General features: G+C 32.8%; 6 protein-coding genes and 1 non-coding gene across 12 annotated transcripts in view; 3 read left to right on the forward strand and 4 right to left on the reverse strand.

Annotated features, from left to right (window-relative positions):
* The window catches only part of LOC108741762 (cleavage and polyadenylation specificity factor subunit 5), a 4,386-nt gene extending 3,099 nt beyond the window's left edge, over nucleotides 1-1,287 (reverse strand). Inside the window, exons 1-2 of the mRNA XM_025974684.1 lie at nucleotides 930-1,287; nucleotides 608-872 (exon numbers count right to left, since the gene is read on the reverse strand). Coding sequence (XP_025830469.1) covers nucleotides 608-872; nucleotides 930-1,102 — 438 coding nt within the window. The 5' untranslated portion in view covers nucleotides 1,103-1,287. The remainder of the gene's footprint in view (nucleotides 1-607; nucleotides 873-929) is intronic.
* Nucleotides 1,288-1,430: 143 nt separating this feature from the next.
* LOC108741764 (enkurin) lies at nucleotides 1,431-2,438 on the reverse strand. Its single transcript, XM_018476673.1, has 2 exons — nucleotides 1,723-2,438; nucleotides 1,431-1,666 (listed from the first exon to the last, which is right to left on the reverse strand). Exons 1-2 carry the CDS (start codon nucleotides 2,359-2,361, stop codon nucleotides 1,481-1,483), a joined length of 825 nt encoding a protein of 274 aa, XP_018332175.1. The 5' UTR covers nucleotides 2,362-2,438; the 3' UTR covers nucleotides 1,431-1,480.
* Nucleotides 2,439-2,921: 483 nt separating this feature from the next.
* Nucleotides 2,922-3,859, forward strand: LOC108741765 (neurogenic differentiation factor 6-A-like). The gene is made up of 2 exons (XM_018476674.2): nucleotides 2,922-3,177; nucleotides 3,227-3,859. Exons 1-2 carry the CDS (start codon nucleotides 3,023-3,025, stop codon nucleotides 3,717-3,719), a joined length of 648 nt encoding a protein of 215 aa, XP_018332176.1. The 5' UTR covers nucleotides 2,922-3,022; the 3' UTR covers nucleotides 3,720-3,859.
* Nucleotides 3,860-3,951: 92 nt separating this feature from the next.
* Nucleotides 3,952-9,196, reverse strand: LOC108741763 (ATP-dependent RNA helicase p62). Of its 4 annotated transcripts, XM_018476670.2 has the most exons (7): nucleotides 8,999-9,194; nucleotides 8,822-8,883; nucleotides 7,515-8,699; nucleotides 7,056-7,294; nucleotides 4,895-5,073; nucleotides 4,442-4,622; nucleotides 3,952-4,196 (listed from the first exon to the last, which is right to left on the reverse strand). In XM_018476670.2, coding segments are annotated over exons 2-7 (1,794 nt in total). In that variant the 5' UTR covers nucleotides 8,824-8,883; nucleotides 8,999-9,194; the 3' UTR covers nucleotides 3,952-4,188. The 4 variants fall into 4 exon arrangements, 3 of the variants coding, with proteins under 3 accessions (XP_018332172.1, XP_018332173.1, XP_018332174.1); XM_018476671.2 differs by lacking the exon at nucleotides 8,822-8,883 and having other exon boundaries at nucleotides 8,999-9,195; XR_001938557.2 differs by lacking the exons at nucleotides 3,952-4,196; nucleotides 4,442-4,622 and adding an exon at nucleotides 5,682-6,369 and having other exon boundaries at nucleotides 4,988-5,073; nucleotides 8,999-9,196.
* On the reverse strand, nucleotides 4,706-4,844 carry LOC112904537. Its single transcript, XR_003231179.1, has one exon. It is a non-coding gene; the product is annotated as a small nucleolar RNA SNORA57 (small nucleolar RNA).
* A 609-nt stretch (nucleotides 9,197-9,805) lies between the features above and the next one.
* Nucleotides 9,806-13,093, forward strand: LOC108741769. 3 transcript variants are annotated; one of them, XM_018476679.1, is made up of 6 exons: nucleotides 9,806-10,471; nucleotides 10,526-10,723; nucleotides 10,782-11,045; nucleotides 11,103-11,445; nucleotides 11,498-11,934; nucleotides 12,705-13,093. In XM_018476679.1, the coding sequence occupies exons 1-6, from the start codon at nucleotides 9,808-9,810 to the stop codon at nucleotides 13,055-13,057; spliced, it is 2,259 nt and encodes a 752-aa protein (XP_018332181.1). In that variant the 5' UTR covers nucleotides 9,806-9,807; the 3' UTR covers nucleotides 13,058-13,093. The 3 variants fall into 3 exon arrangements, with proteins under 3 accessions (XP_018332181.1, XP_025830492.1, XP_018332182.1); XM_025974707.1 differs by having other exon boundaries at nucleotides 11,498-12,322; nucleotides 12,707-12,799; XM_018476680.2 differs by lacking the exons at nucleotides 11,498-11,934; nucleotides 12,705-13,093 and having other exon boundaries at nucleotides 10,782-10,915; nucleotides 10,977-11,045; nucleotides 11,103-11,118.
* A 911-nt stretch (nucleotides 13,094-14,004) lies between these two features.
* On the forward strand, nucleotides 14,005-19,535 carry LOC108741753. The gene is made up of 7 exons (XM_018476659.1): nucleotides 14,005-14,192; nucleotides 15,132-15,308; nucleotides 16,460-16,564; nucleotides 16,789-16,947; nucleotides 17,212-17,329; nucleotides 19,164-19,307; nucleotides 19,372-19,535. Exons 1-7 carry the CDS (start codon nucleotides 14,109-14,111, stop codon nucleotides 19,458-19,460), a joined length of 876 nt encoding a protein of 291 aa, XP_018332161.1. The 5' UTR covers nucleotides 14,005-14,108; the 3' UTR covers nucleotides 19,461-19,535.
* The last annotated feature ends 1,075 nt before the right edge of the window (nucleotides 19,536-20,610 follow it).

Raw genomic sequence — 20,610 nt, forward strand, 5'->3', positions numbered from 1 at the left:
CATGGAGTAGAAAAGAAGCTTGACTACCTTCTTGAAATTTTACTTATTCAAAGTACAATACAAAGAATTGTTAATTGAATGCCTATATTTTTAAACCAAAAAATCAACATGATTCAAATAATTCATTTTTATTCGAATTATTTAAGCGAACAATCACAATTTCCAAAATAAATGTGTGAGCAGTTCTGCTGAAGAGTTTTATTAATAACTTTTTCTGAAGAAATGGGAATCAGCAGCACTGCTTTGGACGGATACATAAAACAATATTTCGCTGAAATCATTTACCATGACTCTTAACACATTGGTTTATAGTTGCACCAATTTAAAAAGTTATACAATAACCAGCTGTCATGTACAAAACACAATTTACATTTTTATATAAAATTATTAAAAACATTGACTGTTTAGGCCGATACTTAGAAAATCTAAAATAACACAGAATGTAAAAGCCATTCATACAATTTACTGTAAATTCAACAATTAATAACAATTACTGAAAAGTTTAAAAACAATAGATGAATGGCTTTGACTTAACAAAATATATGACATAGGCATGTGTAATATAAATTCACCGCACAGAATAAGTTCTTTGCAAGCAATGACATACCTCAGTTAACAGCCGTTTCAGTCCTTCCACTTCATCTTCGCCGGTGTTCAGTTCCCCACCGGGAAGCTTGAAAAAGGTAGTTCCTAGCTGCAAAAGCAAAACATGCGGCAATCCATGTTCATGTACTAATAAAACACCTTCAACACTCCTTCTCATTCCAATTCTTTCAAATTCATCTCGCATTCTTTGAAATCTGGCAGGAACGCTGGGGTCTTTCTCAAATAGTGGTTCTTTTGTTCCAAAAGTATAATTTGTAAGAGGATACCTGTTAAGATAAATGTTACAACTGAAACTGAAAACGAAGAAATATTATATAACATACAAGTTGATTATCCTGTTAATTGCAGCAGAAGGTGCGGGGAATTTTGTATCAAATGTAGATGTAGCGCCAACTACAGCAGCTGAATTTTGACTATTTCTTCGTGGCCAGCCCGTTCCACTACCGGCCATGTTGTTTTGCTGCTGTTGCTTTACTTGTGAAGAAGTCATCGCCATTTTAACGAAAAACAATCACGAAGAAACCGATTATTTTCTAACACTTTTTATTAATTTACTTTGGAACAAATTAATTATTTAGTTATATATTCACTGCAGTACACACACAATAACATCAATACATAATATACACACAAATGCGGCAACTAGATGCGACGTTACAAACTGTTCTTAGTACCTGTACCATAGACAACCTGTACTATAGATATTAATTTTTCTGATCGATACTATAACCACAGATATAACAAACAAACGTAACAGCACGAGTGGCTATGTTTGCGAATGACGGTATCTACTGTACCTATTAAATAAAACTCATGCAAAGGTATAATTTTTTTTATTCCGCAATTACAGAAATTAAACTGTTACTTTTGTAGTTTAATTCAGATCATCATCGTCGTAGACGTAAATATAGGGATGTCTTTCAATCATAACAATATCTTTTTCAAGTTGTTTTAAATCTGCTTCCATTTTCGATTTTCTGTTCATTTTTGGAATAGTATCCGTTAAAATAGGTAATCCTTGGTACTGTTTTTGTAATTCCTCCCAATTTTTCTTTAAACCCTATGAATTAACACTTTGAATGTTAAAATATAAACATAACAAGATATCATTTTTACCGCAAGTAATTCTTCCCTTTCTTCTCTTGTAATATATTTACATTTGGGCTGCTCAGTTCCAGAAACGTCATTCTTTGATTGGCGTTCTAAAATTCTTTCTTCCATCAATTGCTCAAGGTAGCTAGGAATTTTTCCGAATTCTTCTCCATATATGAATTTGGGTTCCACGCCGGAATCTATATTTTGTTTATGCCCAACTCGAGTATCTACAATATTTTTCTCTGGTTCTTTTGGTTTAGCTCCAATAGCCTTTTTAATATTTACTCGAATGTAGTTTTTTGGGGCAGGAATTTTCTCTTTCCTTCTTCGTTCTTCTTCTAAGCATTCTTTTACTGTTGGCACACACGAAAACTCTTTTGGTGGTGGTGATTCCTTTTTCCAAATTCTTCCTAATTGTTTGGGACATTTTAAAGGTTTTGGCTTAACAGAATGTTTTTTTAAAAATTCCCTAGGATCTGGTGGAGGATAATGAGCTAAACCCATGTCAGCATGTGGTTTACATCTGCTCTTCTTATAATCTTTAGCAACGAGGTTCGTATAACGTGAAATGTAGCGTGGTGATTTTTTATAAAACGTTGCTTCTTTTTGTCTAATATCGTAGATATTTTCATCATGATGAGTTATTTTAATTACGGACATCAAGTACAAAAAGTTGAGTTGACAAAACTCGTAGTGGATACGCTTAAAAAGTTTATTATTTTTGCTCTTAGCTACCGTTGTTATGAAACTATTGATAAAATTAGATCTAAAGTTTATTATTACTAGAATTGGCAGGGAAACATTCAAAATTATTTTAAAGCTTGTTTGAGATTAAAATAAAAGATGAGGAGTGGAACTTGTCATATTAAAAATTAATTCTTTGCGTCCCCCCCATTCCAAAACTTTTTTGCTAGATATAGAAAGACTAGAAGGACCAGACAGACCGAAACTAATGTTAAAACATTTATTATAAATTTCGTATTGGTGGTTACACCCTTACAAAATTTGAATCAACTAATGAACGACTCGAAATAAATATATAAATGTAATCTATTTCGATATAATATTCCACACGTGCCATATGCTATTTTATCAAAACTAAATTGTGTTAAAATGCCATGTATAACGCCGATAAGAGATTCCAAAATGAGCTCTTTTGTAGCCATATGGCATATAACAACATACGGTGGGATAAGTAAACAAAATTGAACTGTTATCCTGTAGGATTAAGTGGAAAATCGGAAAACAAACAAAGTAATTATGATAAGGAAGAAAGAAAATCCATATATAGAAGCCCACAGAGCTGAATATAAATTTCTAAATGATCTCGTCAATAATGGACAAGTGCGCTACATCCTCTTCTTCCACTACAGATAAAAATTGTTTTTTGAAAGTTAGAATAAGAAGATCCAAAGCTAACGCACGTGAGAGAAATCGAATGCATGGACTTAACGCGGCTTTAGATCGTCTTAGAAGGTAAAATATATTTGTTAAAAACGTTAGATTGTAAATTGTGACGTTCCAGTCGGATGCCTATACAACAACCAGGCGTGGATTTCCACAATACATCTCAAAAACTGTCCAAAATAGAAACATTACGTTTGGCCAGAAATTATATAATCGCTATGTCGCAAACGCTTCAAGAAGGAAAACCAATGGAACTTACGAGATTTATCAAGATTCTATGCCGAGAATTGAGTCAGACGACTGCAAATTTATTAACAGGAACATTGATGGGATATGGAGGAACCTTCATGAACAATTTTAAGAATTACTGGAACAAACAACAATACGCTAGTCATTATTCGTCGAATTTTTACGATCGTAATGAACCGTTTGGACAGGATTCCAGTTCCGATAGTTGGAGTAACTCATGGTACCATAACCCCATTAGCACCAACTGTGATTACAATACAGAAGTGTATGAAAACTTTAAATATTGTGATGTTTACCGTGATAATTCAACATATTGCAGCAAAAATTTTTTTAATTACAGAAGCAGCAATGAAAAATTTTGAAAGTTCTCTTACTTAGTTCTTAAATGTCTTTGTTACAGAACAAAACATTCCGTCTTGTTTTACTGTATCACTTCAAATTTTAAGTTCTATATTATTTCCGTCATACAATTTGTTCTGTTAGATGCATATTGGTGTTTTTTTTTCTGAAATAAATTCTATAACGAATACATAACTATTTATTAATTCTTGAACATATTTACAGAAACGAAGGAATTGTCATCGAAAAATAAACTAAAACTAATTATTTATTACATTTACTTGTATGTCGAAAATAAATTAACGCTAAAATTAATATGTAATACATCTTACAATGTTACAACCTAAGCAGAGAAGAGAGTCCTTTAGACACGCCTTCATTAAGAGATGAAATTAAAGTTTTCTAGGAAAACGTCGGAAATGGAATGCGAAGAAAACGGAAATACTGAACCTCCAGCATACATTTATAAGCATCCATATGAACAACGATTTTTTAATACGCTGTAAAATAAATAAAAATAATTCTGTAATGACTCAGGACATTATCAGACATACAAAATGATGTTCTTTGATTAATGTTATGAACTAATTATGACTAATATAACAATGCAAATTAAATCAAGCATTAAAATTGATAACTACTCCTCATTTTAAATGAACATGTCGTTCATTCATATTTTTTTTTTTGTATTTTGTAGCAAACACAGGGAGCCAACCAACTAAACTTGATTAGAAAGAATACTCACATCCTCTACCTCCATAAGTTCTACCTCCGCCTCTACCAAACTGTCGGGGCAATTGATTTCCGCTTCCGTTGTCTCTACCCCCACGGTAATTATTCCTATAACCACCGCCCCATCGAGTTTGTCTGCCACCACCATAACCTTCACTGCTATTGGCTAATTCTGACAACTTAGGATTAATAATCTGTAAAACAATGGGCGGTAATTAAGCTTGTATACCTGAAAGTGTTAATGAAACACAAAGAATAAAATATTATAAATATTTGTAAATGTGGGGAAAGTTGAGGATGGGATCCAGACTTTTATATGTGTGGACACCGAAGGCATATTTCCCAAACTGTAATTTACCTCTCAAAAGCACTCATGCTACACTGATTTCAAGGTGTAGGCATGCCAAATTAAGAGGAAGAAATAAAAATTAAACTATAAATTCACATTTATGCACTAGTAACATACCTGATTGGCTTCTTGTAATACAGATATTAAATCTTTAGCTTGTTTAAAATTGCTAGGTGTAAAAAATGCATAGGAAGTTCCTGTAGCCTCACACCTTCCTGTTCTTCCTATCCTATGAATGTAGTCTTCAGAAGAGTTTGGGTAGTCAAAGTTTATGACATACTTAATACCTTCCACATCTATTGAAAAACAATATACATGCTAAAATAATTTGTAAAAACCTATTTGCTTTAACAAAGAATGTTTTATCCAAAATACCTACAATTTTTTAAGGTTAAAATTAAAATTTAATTCATTCTAAAATAATTTGTAATGTTCAACGGAACAATAACGTTGACAGAAAAAACAGTTGGATTTCCTTACCAAGAAAAATAATGAACTTAATCCACTGCATGAAAATAGAATTTTATTTTTGCTGACATCGTCAAAGATAAAATAGGGGTAAAATGAAATGTTTTTGTTTTTTTGGTGAGTTTATAATAAAAGAAATTATAGTAATAAGAATGTGTAAGCAGTAACCTTTAATATCATACCCCACAAACTCTAACATCCCACATTTAAATCATGACTCCCCCTCCAATTCCACCTGCGTCAAATTTAATGTTACTAGAAGTTTTAATTTTTAATACCCCATCTCAAAAGGAATTATCAAAATGTTTATAAAACAAACAAGCCGTACATGTTTATAAATATGTATAGCACGTCAACAAAAAAATTAAAAAATTAACTTACGTATTATAAAGTGGGTAATTGGTTAATAAACTAAAAGGAGTCTTCAAATACTAACCATTTCACTGCCACGTCGGTCGTGATTCCGGCTATAAAAATTATCTGTATCGCAATAGTAGCAAATAGAGAAGCTGGCTGCAGCAGATCCAATAACACGCCGTTGAATACCGGTGCACAGGACCGACAGGAAGATTGGCAATACTTTATTTTAATTCAATGTCAAGACAACATCCCACGTTGTCTAAATGGTTTTTTTAATTATATGGAATGGAGTAGTCGGAAAAAAACGACAATAGGATAAAAGGGTATAATGAAATATCAGAAATGCTCATTCTTGCGAAAATAAAAACTGTAGTGGTGTTTAGATTGATTTTTTTTTTCAATGTTATACCCACAACATTGCATTTAAAAAACTTTTGTATAGAGATAAGAAAATTGGGAAATTAAAGGGAGGAAAGATCCATTTAGAAAGTTGCCACAGTTAATCTTCCAAAATCGGCCTTCTTGTCGACATGACTTTTTTTACATTAATTCATTTTTGGATAGATTTTTCATGCGTTTAACTGATCTAGCCTCGGAATAAGAGGCGGGCAGCCAGCCAGAGGCACCGCAAGAGACAGTGTTTACTTTTTTGTATTTAATTACTGATCATTTTGCATCCTTTTTAAATTCAAGAACGCAATACAGTTTGCGTAATATTAGCACTCGACTGCTAACTACGCTCATATCTCATCTCGCATGTGCCTCTGAAACAGAAAAGGACAACCAGACCGGTTAGTTATAAAAAAAAAATAAAAAGAATATACTAAGTATGAAATACTGCATACATCATAAACGTTGGAAAACTTTTTATTTTATTTGAAATATATAAAAATTTTAAACACATAAATTATAAACCTTCCCAAAAATCTACAAAGTATTAATGAGCTGAATTTTTTTATTAAAAATGACGTTTTCTTTGCAAATTTACCTACAAGATATACTACCAAATGTACACCTATCTTTAAAATATTTAACAATACCACTTTTTTTAAGAGGTAAAATTTTTTTATGATCGCCACTTAAACCAGTCTGGAATATCCAAAATTGTTATTAAAATGCTACTATGCTTCCATAGATAGTTTCTATTTTTATTATTCAGCCGTTCAAATATATGTAGTAATCTTTTACCCAAAGGATCAAATATCTCATTTGAAAGGAAAACAGGAACTACAGAAATTTGTTTATAAAAAAATTTTTGCAGTAAGCTGTTCAAACACATATCTTTTTCAATTACAATTACTATTTTTTATTAGAAGCAACGTTGAAAAAAATAATTAAAGATAACCTATCTAAAGTACCCTTTAAATTAATAATGATCCTTTATTCCCTTTTTAAGAACAAATTAATGATCTTTGGAGTAGGATTAAAAAAACTAGCAGTTAATTCTTACCAAGTCCTCGAGCTGCAACATCTGTAGCTACTAAAATATTTGATCTTCCATTACGAAACTCCCTCAGAACATTGTCCCTTTCTTGCTGACTTTTGTCCCCATGCATACAAACTGCCTGCCACCCGTATCTGCGGATATTTCGCGTGATATTTTCTACCTTCTTTTTTGTTTCAACAAATATTAACGTTTTTGAACCTGGCTCCCCATTGTTACCAATTTCTTGTAATAAATTGTTCAGCCTAGGAAAAAAGAAAAAAAGAATATTGAATTTCATATTTTAACAGTCCTGATATTTTAAAAAGAATACAATAATTCAGTTCTTCTTAGAGGACATAAAATATGTAATCAGCAATGAAATTTATGATCAATTTTTCATCATATAAAATAAATAAAAATACCTAAATTAACTTGCTTATTTAAAAAAATATCATTTTTGACTACAATTTTTTCAGAACTTACTTGACTTCTTTTTCATTCTCTTGGCAAACATCAACAATCTGCAAGATATTGTGATTGGCTGATAACTGTAAAGACCCAATATTTAAATGAATGTAGTCATTTAAAAAATCAGAAGCCAATTTTCTGACTTCTTTTGGCCAAGTGGCTGACCACATGAGAACTTGTCTATCAGGTCGAATTTGTTCAATAATCTTTCTTATTTGAGGCTCAAAACCCATGTCAAGCATTCGATCAGCCTCATCCAAAACCAAATATGTACAGCGTTCTAAATTCGTGGTCCCTTTTTCCAAAAAGTCAATCAGGCGACCTGGAGTGGCAATAACTATTTCAACACCCCTTTCTAGGTCCCTTGCTTGAGGAGCTTTTGGAGCCCCTCCAAACACACAAGTGTTACGGACATAAGAAGAATGCCCAAAATCTGAGGCAACTTGTTGAATTTGTTGAGCTAATTCACGAGTAGGAGCTAAAACCAGTACAATGGGGCCTTCCCCTCTTTGAACAGCTTCTTGATTTCTTATGTGCACTATAGCAGGAAGAATGTACGCCAAAGTCTTTCCAGATCCTGTTTGAGCAATACCCACCATATTTTTTCCACTCATAGCAATTGGCCAGCCTTGAGCTTGAATAGCTGTAGGAGCATCAAATCCTTGTTTCATTATTTCACTCAAAACATAATCAGGGAAGTTAGCTTCACTGAAATGTTGAATTGGGTTTGGGACATCATATCCATCAACAGTTATCTGTTTAGCTCTTCGAAATTGATCAACCTCAAAAGGTGACCGATTGGCAACACTTGGGTGTGGAACATAAAAGTCTTTCTTAAATGGTCTCAGTACTTTACTGTCCCAAGCTGGCCTTCGTAAACGTACATTTGGGCCTCCTTTTCTGCCAAAATTTTTATTACGATCGCCACCGAAACGGCTACCACCCGGTGGTCCGCCACTTCCAGAAGCCCTTGTTCCTATCCCACTAGGTCTCATGGCACCTCGACCACTTCCAGAGCCACCAGGTGCTCCTCTAGAGCTTCCCCCACGACTAAATCGACTGGTACCACTTGAAAATCTACTGCCCTGCTCATCACGACGTCCTCTTATGGAAGCACCACCAAAAGAACCACCTCGTCCGCCTGGACCATTTACACGATTTCCAAAACCACGAGAATTCGGTTTACTACTTGCGTATGTCCTATAAAAGTAAAATAGCATATTGAAATTAACTTTTTTTTTTTAATAATGTCCAAAGAACTGCGCAATTAGGCAATAAAAGAAATCGAACTATACCTAACAAAAATTTGTTTAAAAACTTACATGTTTTTAAAAATCGGCGAAATCTAAATGATGCTGATTGAAATCCGTCTTGTTCTTACGTTCTGTGCAAAATGCAAATATAAAAATGGCCGAATTAGTGATGAACAAAGAAGTTACAAAAGAGAAATTATAACAGTAAAATTATTAAACTAAGTTTGTTTCGACTAGAAAACATACCTGCAAGCTAATCAAAAAAAGCGAGCACAATAAAATGTAAAATCAAGAAAATCAGAAAAGTTGTACACCTCACGTTCACGGAAGCAACTAACAACGAAGAACAAAATGGCGTAAAATTATAGGCAAATTATGAGCAATGGCAGAAATATAGCCACGACAGGATGTAATAGGATGATTAGTGAAAACTATATACTGTGCTATAGACATGTGAAAACCATAGGCGAAAACTTGCAGTAAATCAATGGTAAATCAATTCGTGACCGGAAGTTTTGCGCAAACGTTTGTGGCGGTAAAATTGAAGTTTTGTCGAATGGCAAATGAGAAGAATTACACGTTTACGGATACTTTCCTTGAATGAGAATGATATATTTTTAGAAATGATATTTACATAAGTTATCGCACACATAAATTTGGATTATATTTAATTGTATTATTTACAACAATTTGCAACACAAGATAATAATAATAATAAATACAAATGTAGCTGGACTTAATTTAGCCTGTACGTTAATTTGGCTACAATGAAATATTTTCAAAAAACCTTAGTTAACTTCAAATAAAATCAGCATGTAACGCATAGAATAAAAGGTCAAAACACTCATCATAGACTTATTCGTAAACCTAAGATATATTAGGAAAGATAATGAAATGAACGAACAACTCAAGAATGAATACTACTTTATAAATGGTCGTGTTTCATGGTCGTAGTCTATCTATGGTCCTTGGGTCATAACTGGTCATAACCATGGTTACCCTTTGTATATCTATTATCTATGGTCATAACTTCAAGAACACAACAAACAATAAACATGGAAATTAAAAATGAAAATATTGAATGTCAAGTTGTAAATGAAAATAATGAGTTTGAAATAAAAAATGACAATGGTGAATTGGAATTTAAAGTTTTAGAACAAACTTCTTTTATGAATGAAATCTGTAACTTTAATGGTCTAGAAACTTCTGAAGATGGTTATCTTTGTATCATTACCAATGTTGGATTGTATATGTTTCGTTTTCGTGGGTATATGGGAAATTTTTTAAAAAAAAATCCGTCCTTTGCAAAATCATTTTTGAAGCCCAGTGAATTTTCAATAAGTGACAATTTAGGAATTAATGCAGACGGTTTTGTAGATTCAATACCTCGTTATGATTTATATGAAGTTCTTCTACGTTCAGACATTTATCCTAAGTTAAAAGTGTCTGATAAGTGTCAACCAATTTCAGTGAAGTTCTCCCCCCGAGGATTAACTTCTAAAACATATTGTGCAGTTGCTGTTTTAACCAACTTTGGCTCCTTAGAAATATTCATACGAAGAGTACATGTTAATTATGTTGAAGAATTTATATGCCTGTGTAACATTAGTCAGTGTCTTATAAACCTTTTTATGATCAATTGGAAAAATGTTGATTATAATGAACCAGAAGCACAACTAACAGAACTTAAAAAAAGAGTAGAAATGGTCACCCCCATATGTAATTATTATAGAAGTGTTACTTTTTTGTTATTTCTACTCCATTAATTTTTAGCATTTACTTGGAGTCATTTGATAAGCATTCAAGATTTAAGTTTCTGTATTCTAGTTGTTGGTCATGAAGGGGCTTTGACCTTTTGGAAAATTATTTCTCATGAGAGTGAAATAATTGAAAATGGATTGTTTTTAAAAAGAATTGAAGTACCTGTTGGAAAAATCACCACATTGAAGTGGATACAGGCAGAAGAAGATGGTAAAATTTAAGAATATTGTTTATGAACATGTTAGAATAAATATTAAAAAAACTTTAGCACTGCTGCTAGTGGGAGATAATCTTGGAAAAGCCATTGCATTGTGCATTTCTGATATAACTGAACATTCTCTATCTGTTTCTGAGGAAGTAATGATTTATGAGCAGGATTTCATCAAAATTAATTCTTTTCAAGTATTTCGAAATGAAGGATACATGTATTTATTTATCATTAAAGGAATTCATTTATTAATAGTTGTTCTAAATCAGGATGGAAAATTGGTGGATAAATCGGTAATAAGTGTAGATGGTTATCAAATAACAGGTTTGAAAACACATTAAATTCTTTTTCTTTAGAATATTATAAAGTTTTATATTTTAGGTTTGGAGCATTATGAAAAAGACCTTTACTTTGTTCTTTGTTACTCAGGAGCTTTGATTCAATTCAAAATAAATTTGGAAAATGAAAAATTAAAAATATTAAAGAAATATATTCATTTGAAAATTGATTTTAGCATTAGAAGGGCTCAGGGCTTGTATATTTCCCCAAATAGGGTGTACATTTGTATAGTAGCACCCCTGTATAAGTTAATTAATTTACGAAAAAACAAAGGCATCATCAAAGTTTTAACTTTGAAAAATTGTAGGAAAGATCCCTTGCAGATACTTTTAAATAATGAGAGTGGAAGTATTTGCAATTATTGGGATTGTTTAGAAGTATTAAGGTAAAAATATTAGAATTTCCTGGCAGTTTTAAATATTGAAGTATTGTTTCAGACTTAATGGTCTAGTTGAAAAGAAACTTCCATGTTTTGGTCTTCCTCAAAATGTTGATTATGATTTGTTTTCACTTACCAAATTAAAGACATACCTGTGGCTAGCAAAAGCCTCAGAAATGATTATTGATAAAGTCCTTTTTATTAATGAGTACAATATTAAAACATTTGACGATATAAAGATGATTTTAAAAATTAAATTAACTGTAAAACATATGGAGGACCTCTTTGAATTGTATAACAAAAATAAGACGCTTACAAAGTTTCAAATGAACAGTTTGTATTTACACAATTTATTTTTAAAAGATGTTGTGTATGATAACAGGTTGGAGAAACTTGGACTTGGAGAAAATACATTTGATAGCATTACAGTGGCTTTAACAAAATCAAATTGTTTTGAATACCCAGAAGTGCCTACTTGTTTTATATGTGAAGAAAATATCCTTTTAAGTAGTTCTTGTAGATTCATATTATGTATATAATAACGTTTAGCTATTATGAGACATTAACTAGGTAGAGGTGATTCAAAATCTCATGAGCTTTCACATGCGCGAGAGGCGGACGTTACTGCTTTCATACTGTACGTTACAAAAACATTGACTCGGCAGTTAGTCATGTGTCTCGCTGTAACACCCGGAGAGGTATTCAACCTTTTCACTGAACTGATACCATATGTATGCAAACTTTAGACATTTCTTATGCAAAACTCTTATGGGAAACTATTCCTGTTATACCAATATTAGTTCGAGTGAAAGAACAGAATAGCTTTCCAGGATGGAGCTCCAGATAAACCATAAACAGTGACGGACAATATTATGTTTAAGAGGTAGAAATATCAACATTTTAACTTATTTTCAACTTTTTTCTTCTTAAAAAGTTATCAGCAGATAAATTTTCATTGAATTTAAACCTTAATTTAATCATATACCGTTTAATTATGCAACTCGAATTATGTACATAAAAAGCACAAAGTGGTATTTATCCACTTACAGGTCATTCCTTATAAGGATATTGGTATCAGAGTTGCAACACGTTTACGCATTGATTGATTCTTCTAAATTTCACAGACAAAAAGTTGTTTATACGCAGATTAATTTAATTTGGATGATTTTATAGTTTTTTTTTGTTATTTAATACACAGCTTTCTGTATAAAGTTGTTAGTTTAGGTATTTACTATTTTTCTAATTTAAGTCCTTAACTATCTCACAGCTCATTGGTTCGAGGTGTGTGATACTTCATGAAGATAACAGATGCTCCATTTCAGACATGCAAATTGTTTGGCCCCCTTACTACAAGTGTCCATATTGTAAATGCAATGCTCATAAAGAAATTGAAGTTGAGTATTGTCCTGTCTCCTGCCCTTTCTGTGATGTACCAATGGAATACATACACAATTTTAATTCAGTGAAAACAAACGATACAAATAAATTTCTTTCATCGTCTAACGAAGATTGTGACGAGGTTGAAGCAGAGAGTGATACGGTAGAGTGTACTGCCTTTGAAGGGATTTATGTTGAGGGTGCTGATTTATTTAATATTTCTGATAACGAAGAAATGTAGTGCACGATATTAAAGAATATACGTTAGTATAACTAATTGTTGTATTATTTTCTGATGAGTGTATATGGTGACTTTTAAGAAAATAGTTTTTGAGTTTACCTTATTATAAATCGAAGAGATGTCTTGAGGTATGTGTACGAATTTTTCTGTACCATGATGCCTTCTATAGGTAGGGTAAAACGGACGCTGACATGCAACATCATAAATAAAATAACCGAACTCTCAAAATCATTTAAACAAAGCGTAACACCCCTCCAAAGCCATAAATTGCATTTATTGGGCTTATATTATTTTATTAATTTTTTGAAAAGATTACTGATTTGTACGAATTTTCCCATATCGCGTCGTATTTTTAAAAGATGATACCGCCCTTTGATGATAGCATGCACCTAATAGAATATCAATATTCTTAATATAATATATAACATTGAAATAAAGGATGTTCTTTTGTTGGAAGTCGCTCAGAGAAAGAATATGTGTTATTTGGGCAAGTCTAAGAAAAAACTATATGTACTGAATAACCATTCAAAATAAAATGTAGAGATGACTTTTGAAATTAGGTCGCTATTTAAGGAAAGTGCCATCTTACTTAAAAAATAAATTAATATATGCTTTGCATTAAACAACAAACTAATGTGAATATAATGTGCTTATTTTGTCTGTTTCTTTCCCTCAGTTTTGTTATGAATAAGCAAAGAATCTAGACAGTTAAGGGTTGAAAGGTTTATATGTAGAACCAAGACCGACGTTTCGCCGCTACCAAGATAAGTTCTTTAGTAGGATAAAACGTTGGTGTTGATTCTACACGCAAATATAAACATTTCAACCCTTAATTTCCTAAATTCTTTGCTTATAATATGCTTGTATTCGTTAGCGGTTTCAGTTTGCTAAATCAATATTTCAAAGTAATAACTATAACCATAGTAACATTACACTGTTCATTTTGATAGTTTGTTGGTTTTGTGAGGAAGTATATTTTTTTTAATCTAACGTCACGGCTTGTTTTTTTTCTAAAATTCACATTATTCTTGTTTCCCTTTAAATCAAGAATATGCCTTTGTTCGCCAGTTTAATTGAACAGCCTAGAACTACTTTACTGGATATTTTAAAGCAGAATTTGGAAATTACAAGAAGGGTATGTCAACCAAAAGTCGTTAAGAATCACAAAAATCAAAGCCAAAAAAGGGGCAAAATGGTTTTTATTATGGTAACCAACACCGACGTTTCGTCTTTTAATATAAGAACTTTTCAAGGCATGTAGATTGCAAGTTCAATTGAACACAGATGATTTCGCTTATGGAATAGGTGGATAGGTACCTATTTAGGTACCTTTAAAAACGTTTTTGATGATCCAAAATATGAGAAAATAATTAAAACAACGTACGTTGTTGCTAAAAATTACAGACAGACATTTAAAAACCATATCCGACACCATCTGCATTTATGTATTCAAAAAATCTATCTACTTACCTTGAAAATTCTTGTATTTGGGTACCAAAAGGCTAAACGTCACCGTCACTCTAAATAAAAGTGTAGGTATGTCTAAAATCAAAATACCTAAACCTAGCTGCATTTTTTTAAGCTCAAATGGATATAGCTTATATTTTACAGGTTTGTGCTTTAATTCCTTTTGATCAGTATTTAAAATATTATGAATGATGTTTAAATCCATGTGGTCAGTTTGCAGGTCAGTACTTAGATATAAAGGATCAGTACTTAAAAATAAATGGTCAATATTTAAATTCAAAGGATTAAGATGGATTTAAATACTGACATAAACAACCCTTGTGTATCTGTTTGTATGGGCTAACCTTTGAAAAGTCTGAACCGTTTTTGATAGAACTTTTACAGACTAAGTAATCTAGGCTACTTTTAGATTGTTGATTGGTTTAAACAATTTGAATTAGTTTCACCCGGTCGAAATCGCGGATAAACGCTAGTAGAATAAAATATACTTTCTACCCTTTAATTGGCTTTGATTTTTATCATAGTATCTCAAGAAAAGGAAAAAATGAAAATTATTGTGTAAACCAAATATGCTGATAAAGTAACGTAAACTTTTGCAATATTAAAGGAGACGCACATAGATAGAAAGGTATTAATTGGAGAGCATGACTTGGGAATGTCACCGAAATGGGGTGTAGGGGAGTCAATTCGAAACGTTGCTGAAGAAATAAATGAAGAGTACACCGATGAAAAATTAACTGGAGTTTTACTGTGTTATCCTATTTACTTTTGTGTAGTAATTGATGTAAGTGTAAAGTATTTTAGAAAAACCCGCAGGTATCAGCTTCGAAATAATAAGAGTATCTAGTGTTTGATGAACGAAAAGCAAATTTAAAATGTAGCACAATTTTTTCTCTATATCACTGTCTTTTTATAACGAGATTTGAGGAAATTTGCCTAAAATCACAATTGAAGTGATTAAAATTAAACTAACTATTTGATGTTTGGTTCGTTTCAGTTTGCTACAATAATTTTTCATAAAAGCAAAGATACTACCTACCCATTTTAATCGGTAATATAATATAATTTGTTAATTTTGTCCAATTTTACAAACTTTTGCAATGACCTGACGAAACTATAATGTTTGAAGAAACTTTGGCGTGTTAGTTACCGTTAATTTACAAATATCCTGCGTCTCAAATGTTTGGTAGCCGAAAAATAGTGAACGAAGAAATTAAAAAAATTGTTTGAATTTTCGCGTAAAATTTGCTGAACCAGACCCTTCGAGTTGACATTTTTCTCGGATGGTGGTAGATACAATAAATGGACAACTTCAAAGTTAAATAACTGGTTTCTAATTATATGTTATATCAAATGATACTAAGTTGATCGAAAAACCTGACCCTAACTTGGTCTTCCGTATAGCGCAATGTGAAGGTCCCAATTGGAGAACTTTTGGCTTGATTATTGTCTTTTTGACAACTGTTTCTTGTTGATATGATAGCTTATAGTTGACTGACTGGCTTTAGATTTTTTATCGTAGATTGTTGTGTAAGTTAATTCACTTCTTCGACCCAGTTGTCGAAATTCATTGGATGCCAGATTGAGAACATATGAAGCTTGAGCGGCAAAATTTAAAGATTAGGAAGGAAGAAGTATGTATTAGAAAGAGTAGGAGAACACAAGGCGCTGTGGGAGTCAATAAGGGAAAGGAGAGATAGGGTAACCTCTGAGATATGGGGAGTTAATAAGAGATGTATTAGAATAGGAGCAGGCGCAAAGAGGGGCAAAGGTGCAGAGCACATAGTGAGATATTCTAGGTTTAGGGAAATGCGAAGATTGTCTTTAGATTAACGATATAAAGTTGATTTATGAACAACTTTCAGTCACAACTTTACTGATTTTATTGATTTAGAAATAATTTTTAAATGTACTACAGTTTTTGGTATATTTTAGGGATCTGAAAACACCCTTAGTAAATTCATAACGATGCTTATAAAAAAGTATGGAAGCCAAATTAGAAAGTTTAAGATGTTGGCCCATTTTCATAATATTTACGCGGTAAGAATTTGTATTGTATGTACATTTGTTTTTGCAGAATTTTTATTGATTGTACGTAGATGAAAAGCCATAATCTTGAGCCTTCACAAATCCATTGCTTATTTCATGAATTGGTCAAAACTCCCTTTGCAATTACACATAACATACCTACAAAGAAATATCTACCTTCTTTTCAATCTCCACACTCAGGTGTCGTACCACCTATTACAAAATTTTGTTTTTAGAGATTTGTAGATGATTGGATTGTAGCATCAGGAAAGCCTCCAAAATTATGGAAAAAGATGCCTACTGACGCTGACATCGAAAGGACTTTTAAATATGTCACATTTTGCGTTAAAAAGTTGTTTGGACTTTGTACTCAAATAAAGCAGCAAACCCCGCAAGTAAGAATTTTTGCTTACATTTTGTTTTTAAGTGTAAGAAAATAATGAAATTCTCATTGTTTCTGTGTATCGGTTAATGACCGATTTCCTTTTTATATATGCTTATGATTACATACTATACAAATAATTAAGCACTTAATAGTTTCTAATTGAACATGCAGTTAAATGATTAATGTTAATTACTGGTATTGCTCTTCCCAATGTTTTTTAACTACATTTATCGATAAGTAGAAAATGTTTAATGGCATTGTTCGTTGATATTAGGTGCAAGGGGCCGTCTCCACATTGGAGATTGGTAAATCTAGCATGTCCTTTGAATATTCTACTACAACTTTGGAATCATCAATTAGCTTATTAAATACAGGTCCTGTGTCTTCTTTCGGTATGTAAATACTACGGGAGAAGTTATCAGGATGTCCATAGTCAGCATTGCCCGAGCAGAGAAATAGATTTTATGGGAAGAGATCGCAATAGATATTGTATAGAAGTTTGGATTATATCCGGGAGGATTGTCTCAAATTGGAGTGTATCCAGAAAATATTTTTCAACTTTTACCTAACCTTCGACAAGGATAATGGGGTGTAAAAATGAAGTTAAAATCCACTTACAATATTAGTCATGTCCGGGCAATGCCAACTCTGAACATCTTGCGGACTTGACCCTTACCATAAACATAAAAACGGTAACCGTGCTGTTACAAAATGTAACAGAAATTTTCAATGAAGTTTTTCTGTGCGCCTTCTCATACTTGATGCTTTTAGGGTTACGTATGCTCGAATAAAAAACGGAATCCTTGTAGGATCACTCGTGTGTTTGTCAGTCCGTTTTTTGATTTATATTTTTTTAACATAAGCATCTATATTTTTTGTTAAAATCCACTAGAACTTGGTTATAGTGACATCTTAGGGATCGGCAATAATTTGAGATAATAACCGGGTGTCGTTACTAAAAGGGTGTACGTATTATATGTAACTTGTACACAAACTGAACTATTCCGGAAGCACTTTTCACTAACTATGCAGTCCGTATGCCCCCCCCCTCTTCTTTTGTCTATCCTTTCCACCAGCTGATGCTGAAGGGCAAACAGTCCCTCTGGACTACACCGGAGCGTAAGGCGGAAGGCACTCTTTTAAGAATCTGGAAAGGGTATTTGGTGATTAGGGTGAGAAAGATGAGACTAACGAAATGAAGACAGTAGAGAGTGATTATCTAATGAACCCCAACCTTTGCCTTAGTGATCCAATCACAGAAAAACTTGGACCAATGCAGATGACGGAATTGAACCAGCGTTCTCCCGAATGCTAAACATTGGTCTAAACCTTTAGGCCATGCTACTAGGTAAAAAAACCCATATGAAGTTACCTATGAGCTATAAATAACGAACGACATGATCTAGAGAGGTTCACACCTTTGCTTATCATTCTTGAGGATACCAGTTCGATCCCAGGTCCATCTGCCTTGCTCCAAACTTTTTATAGTTTCATTACATCATTTAGGCAAATGCAGGGGTAGTAATATTCCACAGATAATCTTTCACTCTCTACTGTCTTCATTTCGTTAGCCTCATCTTTCCTTTCCGCCCTACCTCCAGGTGTAGTCCGGAGGGACTGGCCTCTCACCAGAATTAGTGGCTGGTGGGAATGAGATACCCAAGCTTTTTGGCAATGAGTATGCAGGCATCTGTAGTATGTGCTAACAGGGGCAGTAGGGAATACGCAACATTGCTGCCAAAGGGCTAAAGTACTGATAACATTACAACCATTTTAAGGGTTTGTATTAGGAATAAAAATATGTCTTAAATCCAAGTTTGTTGTTTATAAACGTTGGTTTTAATAGTAAATTTGAAAGACTATTGAAAAATGACGTTACATTAGAGTTGTCGTTATAACCGATGCTGTCGTAACCAAGTTCTACTGCATTTCATTTTCCACTCCTTGTGTTTTGATAACTAAATATCTAGAGTCGTCTGTGGTCTCTATTGCACGGTAAACATTCTAAGAGTTCGCTACAACGAAGAATGTAATTATACCTACATGTTAAAAACGATTTGTTGTGCCCGAACAAGGCTATCATATCCGGATAAAATGGAAAGTCAATATAAAAATTTTTAGTTTTCGCGCTCTATGCACAAGTAATTTCTGTCAGTGGTTCCATGCTAAGCTTAAGCCAGTTTCACTGTATTATTATTTAGCGATAATAAACAAAAGTATTTTAAGGTGCACAAGATAAAGGTAATAAATGGAGAGACTTTCTTCCCGAATATGGATTACTTCAGTTTCTTTTGGATTCACCTTACGTAACTAATGTTTTTGATCTGCTCAATAAAATGAAAACAGTTCCAGTATTGGATATAACAGAAGGTATTTCATTGGAAAATAAAATCAGAAACGAACAGCTACCTACCGTCTTATTGTTTACTTTTAGATTTTTGTTGGCCTCATGGAGAATCTATAAATATTGATGATTTTTTCAATAAACCTAGTGATCCGGCTTCCGATCTTCCACTTCGGTAATTGACTTGATGTAGGTACCTACATATATATGCAGAATATGCTTGGATATTGGACGAAGTTATTCCTTTTAAATGTAAAGGATTCGCTTTTAAATAATAATGTATTTAAGTTTAATAAACTAATAAAAGTTACTCATTTTTCATTTACCCGCATGCATCCTTTGCCATTAGATATTATACTTCGTTTACTTTCTGTAGCGATGTGACCTTCAGTTTGACCGGTGCAAAGTAGAAAAGAACAGCACTAGACCAGAAAAGGAAGGAGACAACTCTCGGCCAAACTCTTAACCGATGAGGAGCGTATAATCCGTACAGTACTGCACGGAAAAATTGACCATTTTATCCACTACAATTGCATTGCTCAAATGTGCTGTTATTGATACCATTTACTACTGAAAATATCAACGAGATGTTTATTTATATTTGAAGACATATTAAAGGCTTTAACGCTTGTTTTCGACTCGCACTACTATTCATGATTGAGGAAAACTTTTGGCAGGTACTGTATGAAAGAGTATGTTTAATGAACAAGAGTCGAGAGTAAAATGAGCTTTTTCTCCCTACTTATGATTTTGCCAGCGCACATCCAAGATATTGGAAGGGGCACATCAAGTAAATGAAGTATATCAACAAAGTTATTTAACAGAGAAAAATGTACCTACGTAAAGGCATTACAAATTTTGGTAAATTCTGGTTTCCATTCATTGATTTGAGGCAATCCAAGGTGGTCAGTCCTTTTCTTCGTTTACTCTCTGTATTGATGTAATTGATGGTTTCGTTTTCATGTCAATTAGTCAATATGGAATAAAAATCTAGCTACATTTGTATTCACTTTTCCGTAACTGGAAAATGCATAACAGATCTGCAGTGGTAAGGATATTTCGTGAAAGCTTTGCTGCGATTTTGTTTTTCGAAAATTTTTATATGCCCTACAGACAAAAATAATTTGGTTCATGCCTGAAATAAATTATTCACAATGGAAAAAAGGGCGGAAGAACTATTAGGGTTTAGAAGAAAGGGGGGAACGCGGGAGGCCCTTCTAGCTTTAGGGGTAATAATAGAGAAAACGATAGAAAAAGGAAAGAGTGTGTACATAGGATTTGTAGATTTAGAAAAGGTTTTTGAGAATGTGGAATGGGACAAGATGTTAA

Source organism: Agrilus planipennis, unplaced genomic scaffold (genome assembly GCF_000699045.2).
Source record: "Agrilus planipennis isolate EAB-ADULT unplaced genomic scaffold, Apla_2.0 scaffold16, whole genome shotgun sequence".
Taxonomy (NCBI): Eukaryota; Metazoa; Arthropoda; class Insecta; order Coleoptera; family Buprestidae; genus Agrilus; species Agrilus planipennis.

Bases quoted from the DNA above. Each gene is read 5' to 3' on its own strand.
- LOC108741753 (XM_018476659.1), top strand. From the start codon at position 14,109: ATGCCTTTGTTCGCCAGTTTAATTGAACAGCCTAGAACTACTTTACTG. The intron at 16,948-17,211 runs GTAAGAATTTTT...CGTTGATATTAG, and splicing joins TAAAGCAGCAAACCCCGCAA to GTGCAAGGGGCCGTCTCCAC. The intron at 19,308-19,371 runs GTATTTCATTGG...GTTTACTTTTAG, and splicing joins AGTATTGGATATAACAGAAG to ATTTTTGTTGGCCTCATGGA.
- LOC108741769 (XM_018476679.1), top strand. From the start codon at position 9,808: ATGGAAATTAAAAATGAAAATATTGAATGTCAAGTTGTAAATGAAAAT. The intron at 10,472-10,525 runs GTAATTATTATA...ATTAATTTTTAG, and splicing joins AGAAATGGTCACCCCCATAT to CATTTACTTGGAGTCATTTG. The intron at 11,446-11,497 runs GTAAAAATATTA...GTATTGTTTCAG, and splicing joins GATTGTTTAGAAGTATTAAG to ACTTAATGGTCTAGTTGAAA.
- LOC108741763 (XM_018476670.2), bottom strand. The intron at 7,295-7,514 runs GTAAGTTCTGAA...CTTTTTTCCTAG, and splicing joins GAGAATGAAAAAGAAGTCAA to GCTGAACAATTTATTACAAG. The intron at 4,623-4,894 runs GTATGTTACTAG...ATTGTTTTACAG, and splicing joins TATTACAAGAAGCCAATCAG to ATTATTAATCCTAAGTTGTC.
- LOC108741765 (XM_018476674.2), top strand. From the start codon at position 3,023: ATGATCTCGTCAATAATGGACAAGTGCGCTACATCCTCTTCTTCCACT. The intron at 3,178-3,226 runs GTAAAATATATT...GTGACGTTCCAG, and splicing joins GCTTTAGATCGTCTTAGAAG to TCGGATGCCTATACAACAAC.
- LOC108741764 (XM_018476673.1), bottom strand. From the start codon at position 2,361: ATGTCCGTAATTAAAATAACTCATCATGATGAAAATATCTACGATATT. The intron at 1,667-1,722 runs GTAAAAATGATA...GTTAATTCATAG, and splicing joins AAAGGGAAGAATTACTTGCG to GGTTTAAAGAAAAATTGGGA.